Genomic DNA, 8,586 nt, shown 5'->3' with positions numbered 1-8,586 from the left:
GCTTACTCCATCACCTGCCAATCAACCCCCCTCACCTGCATCCACCCATCACTTGCCAAGTGGGGCACAGGGATGAGAATAGATAAAGGGGGGAGGGGTGTTTGTTCAATATTTACCGAACTTTTGAGAATTCGGTGTTGTAGGAATGACTATGATTATAAAGTTAAAAATAGGAAATGTAGGAATGTATAGATTAAGTGGAGGCTTTAAGGAGGCAATGGGAAATGGTGACAACACATGAGTTTATTGTGGAAGCAAAGATTTAAACATATATTCCTTACACAGCCGCCATCGACATAAGTAGCAGAGCCAGGATGACTAACACACAGGGGCAGTAAATGATCCATTGTCATGATACAGCATGTTAAATCATATTCTCCAACCATAATCGGGAGTGACATAGGGTGCACTGAACTGTGACGTACCGAGAAACCAGCTGGAATGTTAATTCGTTGTCAGGCCTTCATTTCAGAGGAGTAAGTCATTCTTTGAAATGAGGCTTACTTCCCGTAACCAGTGTAGCAGATGGGTAAATGCAACGTGCAATCCAACATCGTCTTTGCCACACACTGCAACACCCTCTTTCCCCACCCTCACTCCCTCCCGCCCCTTCCATGTATCTCTCCCTCCAGCTTTACATTTCACTCCTCCCTCCTTATCTGACACCTATCAGCCTCATTGGAGACCCTCGGACACCACTGGCTTTATCTTGCACTTCACATTATTCACGTTATGCCTTTATCCTGTATCTGTACACAGTGAATGGCTCAATTGTAATCATGTATCATCTATCCGATCACTGGTTAGCACGTAACGAGCTTTCCACAGTACCTCGGTACATGTGACAATAAACTAAACTAAACTCTTTAGTCTCATTTCCTCCTCTAACCTTTCTTGCTTACTACACCACCTGCCGATCAATCCCCCCCGCTCTTCACCTCTATCCACCTATCACTCACCAGGCTTTGTCCTGCCTTCACCTTTCTTCCACCTTTTTATTCCCTAAACCCCCCCCCCCCCCCATCAGTGAAACCCTCCAATATGGGCAACATCCTGGTGAGGAAGGGTCCCAACCTGAAACGTTGCCCATCCATTCCTTCCACAGATGCTGCCTCACTCACTTTCATGTTTGTACGTTCTCCCTGTGACCGTGTGGGTTTTCACCGGGTGCTCTGGAGATTCCTCCCACACCTCCCACACTCCAAAGATGTACAGATTTGTAGGTTAATTGGCTTAGGTAAAAGTAGTAAAAATTGTCTCTCGTGTCCAAGATAGATCTAGTGTGATCGCTGGTGGGCGTAGACTCGGTGGGCCGAAGGACCTGTTTCCACCTTGTATTTCTAAAGTCGAAAGTCTAAAAGCTGTTCCCGAACCCAATCTGTTTAAAATCCTGGATTATCTGGATTAATACTGGATTTAAGGTGGATTGGGGCCATGGGACTCACTTCACGATTGTGAGCAGTGCCTGTCCCAGTGGGGCTTCAGCATTTTGGGAAGATATCCCGCCTTCACTTGGGCAATATGGGATGGCCATTGAATGGTGACTGTCACCCTGAATAAAATAATGATGCTGATAAAAGAGTATTGACAGAATGTGACGAAAATACACAGAAAAGGTAGGTGCATCTGAAGATGGGCCCCGACCCAAAATGTTGTCTTTCCATTCCTTCCACAGATGCTGCCTGACCTGCTGAGTTGCTCCAGCATTTTGTATCTGTCTACAATTTATGATAGTTACGTGATAATATAATAAATGTAAAGTATTGAAAATAAATGATGAGGCGTTGTGGACAATAAAACTGCAAAGAGGAAGTACTATATGGGATTGTGAGGGTCATACCTGAAATATTAGGGTGACACAAAAGGCAGTTAGTTGAGTTGCTACCTTACAACAATGACCCAGGTTCAATCGTGACCTCCGGTGCTGTGTATGTGGTGTTTGCAATTTAAGACTCATAACTTGGCCATAAACGTCTGTTGGCTTGGGACAGCACTGGGTCAGAGTTGCAGGGGTCCACCTGGTCAAAGGATGTGTCCATGTGATTTCCTCACACATACCATAGACCTGGGTTTTGTGGTTAATTGGCCACCGTAAATTGCTCCGCGTTTCAATTTGCGACCCTTCTTGCTGTGCAGATTAGAGTGACTGGGTTCTTGATGGTGGGAAGAGAGACATATATTTCTGGAGTAACTGAGCTGGTCAGGCAACATCTCCGGAGCAAAAGGATGGGTGATGTTACGGGTCTGGACCCTTCTTCTGACCTGAAACGTCTCCAGAAATGCAGCCTGACCCGCTGAGTTACTCCAGCACTTTTTGTCTATGTATGGTGTAAACCAGCATCTGCAGTTAGCTGTTTCCATTCCTGACGGTCAGCAGGGACTTGATGGACTGAAGAAAATATGCATGACTATAAATGTGTAGGAAAGAACTGCAGATGCTGGTTTAAATCGAAAGTAGACACAAAATGCTGGAGTAACTCAGCGGGACAGGCAGCATCTCTGGGGAGTAGGAATGGGTGATGTTTTGGGTCTACCTGCATGATTGTAAAATTGAGTCTTACAATAAAGTAGTCCAATTACACATTGTGGATGTAGAGAGGGTGTTTCCACTAGTGGGAGAGTCGAGGACAAGGGGCCATAGAATAAAAGGACATACCTTCAGAAAGAGATGAGGAGGAATTTCTATAATCAGAGGGTGGTGAATGTGCAATTTATAGACACAGACGGGTTTGGAGGCCAAGTCAATTGATATTTTTATGGTGGAGATTGATAGGTTCTTGATTATTAAGGGTGTCCAGGTTTATGGGGAGAAGGCAGGAGAATTGAGTTGAGAGGGAAAGATAGATCTGCCGTGATTGAATGACGGAGAGGACTTGATGGGACCAATGACCTAATTCCGTTTCTACAAATTATGTAACAATTCATGGTGTAACAAATGTTAAAATTGCAACAAATCAGACGAGAGATGTAGCAAATGGTACAAGGAAACAACTTAGACGGGCATTTGGACCATGTAGTGAACTGTCTCTCTGTCTGTCTCTCAGGAACGAGTCATATGATTGGATTCAATGAGAAACCGCTGAGAGAGTGTGAGAGGGAGAGGAATTTTGCAGCGTGGCGGCGATGATGCTGTTTGTGCGGGCGCGGCCGGGGAAGATGTTGCTGCTGCTGCTTTTGCCGCCGCCGGTATTATTTCTTCGGGTGATCTAAAGGCTCAACCAGTCGTCCGTTCCTCCTGATACCTTGTGGTAGCGACAGCGGTGGCGATGGCAGAGCGAGGAGCCGAGAGCCTGGCGGTGGCAGCTTCAGCTTCAGCGACACGGGCAGCAGCAGCAGCAGCCGAGCCGCAGGAGCTGTCGCTGGAGCAGATCCTCCGGCTGTACAACCAGCCGCTGAACGAGGAGCAGGCGTGGGCCGTGTGTTACCAGTGTTGCCGAGCTCTCCGCCGCTGCCGGAGCCCAAGCCGCAGCCTGGCCGCTGACGGGCACCTACCCTGGAGCAGGCTGTGCGGGGCTGGCGCCGTCCTCTTGCACCGGGACGGCAACATCAGCATCCGAGGCGACTCAGGTAAGAACTCCCCGCCTCAAGAATTATTGTTAATAATTATAATAATAATAATAATAATAATAATAATAATAATAGGAGAGAGACTGAGACAAAACAGATGCTCAACGCGCTGACACAAACCACCCATTTTTTAAATATCAAAACTAAATGTATTCCATCATATTCAATAATATGTACAAAACAAACATTAACAAATATTCACAAGTCACGCATTTTAAAATATTAAAACTCAATTTATTCCATTATTTACAATAATATTAAAAAAAATATTAGCATTATTAGCATTATAGTATTTATTAAAATATTTTTATGAAAAATCCAAAAACGTTCCTAGAAATGTTTTATTAATGTACTGCTTCAGAACACTAGATATTATTCACAATAAGATTATTTACAAAATAAACAGTAAAATGTATTAGAATAAAATATGATTAGTAAAAAAGAACCTCAGACTGCTCCTGGAAGTTTTATTAATGTATTGTATCAGGGCTGTAGTTGTTTACAATAATAATATTTACAAATCAAACAATTTAAAAAATGTAAATATACAGTTTTCTGAATCCATGTATTGATAAAACATTCCAGGAGCAGTCTGTTTTTTTGTTTCAAAAGCAGAAATTGGCGACAAAAGTGTTGCAAGTTAAATTTAGCTAATTTTAAATGGATTGGATCCTGCTCGCACAGTGTTTTTGTTTCTGTTACCTGTGTTTCCATTTCTAAATGGCGAGCGGACGGCAGGATTTCTGCGAATGCTAAGAGTCAGAGGGGTGAGGGCTTGTCTGGCGTTGGTGGGGATAATGGGGAGGGGAGCCGGGTGTGAGGGTGACATTTCCAAGAACAAAAAATATTTCCCTTGTTTAAAAAGAAAAGTGAGATATTGAGGGCGAAAGCAGACCCAAAACATGGATAAACAACGCACAAAAACATGCAACGCACAAATACAAGGCCAAAGGGAGCTTCATTGTGGCACCAAGATCACTGATGAAGGAGCTGGAAACGTGAGAGGGGAGAGTGCGAGACACCACAACAATAATCCCTAAAGATGGGCATATCACTAGTCCAATGATAACTACTGGGGGGGGGGGGCAATGACATGAAGAAAACTGTGGGGGAGGAGGGAGTGATCAATCTATATAAAAACACCATTCAGTTTATGAAACAAACAGACATTCATCAATTATCCTGCTGCCACATAACAATGCCCTTGTGTATTGTGCACAAAGCCATTCATTTTCCTGAAGAGGAACGGCAGATTCAAGCTTTGGTTTTCCTGGAAACGCAGGAATTCCCTTTTAATAAAATTAGAATTAGGCTTGTTTGGTTAATGACTGGTTATTGACAGTGGACCACTGAGTGGAAATGAATCATTGCAGCCCATGAGTTAATGGGCTTTATCCGTTCACAGGCTCTGGGAATCGGTGGCAACAAGAATCTTTTATTGCCATATGTCTCAGACAGAACATTGAAAATCTTACTTGCAGCAGCACATAGAGTAAACATAGTACTCTGTAAACAATATAATAAACAAGAAAAATATGAATATATTTATCTATCTATCTATCTATCTGTGTGTATATATGTATATGTACATGTGTGTGTGTATATATGTGTGTGTGTATGTATGTGTATATGTATGTATATATATTTGTATGTATGTGTGTGTGTGTGTGTATATGTATGTATATATATTTATATGTGTGTGTGTGTATATATATACACACACACACACACACACACACACACACACACACACACACACACACACTTGCACACATAAACAAATAATAATAGTGCAAAAAGACAAAACCAATGTTTGATAACCTGATGGCTGTTCCTGAGCCTGGACATCAGTTTTCAGGCTCCTATACCCTACTTCCCAATGGCAGGAGTGAAATGAGAGCGTGGTCAGGGTGATGTGGGTCCATCTCTCATAGTCCTGGAGAGGCTGAGACCGTGTGTTGTGAGAAGCCACTGTATCATTCGGACAGCCTCTGCACACCCACTTCGAATCTTCGCCATCCTCCTATCTGTCTGTTCTTGCTTTTGTATGGTAGCTCGTTGTTCAGAGTTTGCAGGCTGTCAAATGGCACTCGTCTGATCGATAGTTCAGGACAGGTGTGACTAGTATAGATGGGGCATGTTAGTCGGCATGAGCAAGTTGGGCCGAAGGGCCTGTTTCCATGTTTTATGGCCCTATCCTGCATCTGGTGCACTACAATGATGAGAACTATATCCTGCACTCTGTATCTTTCCCTTCACTCTAACTATTGTACTTAAGTTTGCCTTAATTGTATTAATGTATAGTATTATTTGATTAGAGAATAGTGGATGTAGCCCAGTCCATCACAAAGGCCTGACTTCCCCCATTAACTCCATCTACATTTCACACAGCCAAAATAATCAAAGACTTGTCCCACCCTGGTTTAGTTTAGTTTAGAGATACAGCGCGGAAACAGGCCCTTCGGCCCACCGAGTCCTCACTGACCAGCGATCCCCCGCACATTAACACTGTACTACACAAACCAGGGACAATTTGCACGTATAGCAAGCCAATTAACCTACAAACTTGGACGTCTTTGGACTGTGGGAGGAAACTGAAGATCTCGTAGAAAACCCACACGGTCACGGGGAGAACATATATACTCCTTACAGACAGCACCCGTAGTCAGGATCGAACCCGGGTCTCCGACGCTGCAAGTGCTGTGAGGCAGCAACTCTACTGCTGTGCCACCGTGCAGCCCCTCCTGGTCTGCCCTTCCCTGCCCTCCTTTTCCCTGCTCCCGTCCAGCAGAAGGAACAGAAGCTTGAAAGTCCACATCACCAGAGTCGGGAACAGTTTCTTACCTTCTGTTATCAGGTTTCTGAATGGTCCTTGCATAAGCTTGGGTAATGTTCGATTCACCTCTACCCCATTGCGGAATATTGGACTCTATCCATGGAATTAATGCGCTACAATGCTGAGAAATATATTCTGTACTTGTCTCTTCCCCTTTGCTCTACCTATTATACTTGAGTCATAGTCACACAGCGTGGAAACCGGCCCTTCGGCCCAAGCTGAACTGATTGTATCCATGTCTGGTATATCTGATTTGTTTGGATAGCATTCAAAACAAAGCTTTTCTCTGTACCTTGGTACACGTGACAATAATAAACCTAAACTATCTGATTGATAGGTTCAGGACCCCAACACTCTGATGTGCCACCAATGGAGTCGAGCACAGTCAAAAGGTTCTTTATTTTGGGTGGACATTAAACTGAGGACCAGCTTGCCCTCTTAGTAAACTTGGATCATCTTGTTTTAGTATTTGAGTGGACGTTTGAGACTTGTTTCAGTGTCAGCACCGATGCTACTCACTCCACTAACGTCTTTGTGGATTATCATGACCCTGTCATGTTCTGTCTGTGGGAGCTTACTGTGCATAAATTGGCTGCTGTGTTGGCAATATTTCAATCACGGCTGTACTTCTGGAGCCCATCGTTGGTTGTAAAAGATGTTGGAACTTTTCTGAAAAGTGCTTCAAAAATGTTGCCATGGTGATTCAGTGGTAAAGATGCTGCCTTACAGCACCAGGCACATGTGGTTTTTTTTTGTGTGTAAATTATTATTTTATTCTGTGTCCAAGATGGCTGCCAGAAGGGAGAGTGGACGCTGGTGCGCTTTAGCTGCCGCTGCTCTCTCTTCATATTGTGTTTTTGATTTTTGTCTTTGGATTGAATTCTGTCTTTAATTTGTGTACTGGTGATGTCTTTACTATTTATTTCATTCCGCTTACATGTTTTTACTCTATTTGCTAAATTTTGTAAGGTGTCCTTGAGACTCTTGAAAGGCGCCCATAAATAAAATTTATTATTATTATTATGTGTTTGATCCAGACTATGGGTGCTGTATGTACTGAGTTTATACCTTCTCCATGTGACTATGTGGGTTTCCTCCGGGTGTTCAGATTCTCCCCCCCACACTCCAAAGACGTGCAGGTTTGTAGGTTAATTGGTTTCTGTAAATTGTTCCTAGTGTGTAGAGTAGAGGTAGCGTACAGGTGATTGGTGGTCGGCATGGTCTCGGTGGGCCAAAGGACCTGTTTCCGCGCTGTATCTCTAAACTAAACTAAATGTCAATCTTCCTTTTCCGTCTCATTAACTAACTTGCAATCACAGTTCACTCCAACAGGTTAATTAACATTACCTGGTGTTTTGGGGTGTGCCCCAATCCTGGGAGTTTCATCAGTAAACATCGGGTTGGATTTCTGCCTCAACAATGAGCTGGAATGTGCTGGTGAAATCTGGTAGATGCGTTGTGTTGACATCGCAGGAGCTCAGTGTCACCTGTGGTGTGACGCTTGTAAAATCTGCCTTATGGAGAAACAAGAAACTGCATGTGTAAGGAGGAACTGAAGAAGGGTCTTGACCCTTTTTCTCCAGAGGTGCTGCCTGACCTGCTGAGTTACTTCAGCTTTTATGTGTCTAACAAGGAACTGCAGTTGTTTGTTTACAAAAAAAGACACAAAGTGCTGGAGTAACTTCGCAGGTCGGGCATCATCTCTGGAGAACATCGATAGGTGATGTTTCGAGTCAGGACCCTGCTTCAGACTGAATCCAACTGGAAATATCACCTATACATGTTCTCCAGAGTATCAGTCTTATGTTTTAAGGTAGATAAAAATGCTGGAGAAACTCAGCGGGTGAGGCAGCTTCTATGGTGCGAAGGAAACTGTGACGTTTCGGGTCGAGACCCTTCTTCAGCCTTATGTTTGGGATGACTCAACTTGCATGCCTGAGAAGGAGAGCCAATTGTACCTTCCGATCCTGGTGTCTTGTATTTAAACTAGACTAGAGATACAGCATGGAAGCAGGCCATTTGGCCCACCGATTCTGCGCAGACCAGGGATCCCCATACACTAACACTATCCCACACACTAGGGACAATTTACAATTACACCAAGCCAATTAACCAACAAACCTGTACGTCTTTGGAGTTTGGGAGTAAACTGGAGAAAACCCACGCAGGTCACTGGGAGAACG

At 43.8% G+C, this 8,586-nt stretch overlaps 1 protein-coding gene across 3 annotated transcripts in view; it reads left to right on the top strand.

Annotated features, from left to right (window-relative positions):
• Positions 1 to 3,061: 3,061 nt before the first annotated feature.
• spire1 (spire type actin nucleation factor 1) overlaps positions 3,062 to 8,586 on the top strand; it is a 149,569-nt gene continuing 144,044 nt past the window's right edge. For 2 of the 3 annotated variants that reach the window (XM_033019417.1, XM_033019415.1), the window contains exon 1: positions 3,063 to 3,567. In XM_033019417.1, the coding sequence (XP_032875308.1) occupies positions 3,267 to 3,567 (301 nt within the window). In that variant the 5' untranslated portion in view covers positions 3,063 to 3,266. Of the gene's footprint in view, positions 3,568 to 8,586 lie in introns of all 3 variants that reach the window. The other variant, XM_033019416.1, reaches the window with a different exon arrangement.

The sequence above is a fragment of the Amblyraja radiata genome, chromosome 4, assembly GCF_010909765.2.
Source record: "Amblyraja radiata isolate CabotCenter1 chromosome 4, sAmbRad1.1.pri, whole genome shotgun sequence".
NCBI lineage: Eukaryota > Metazoa > Chordata > Chondrichthyes > Rajiformes > Rajidae > Amblyraja > Amblyraja radiata.
Note: the sequence above shows the minus strand (reverse complement) of the source record. Positions and strands in the feature narration are given on the sequence as shown.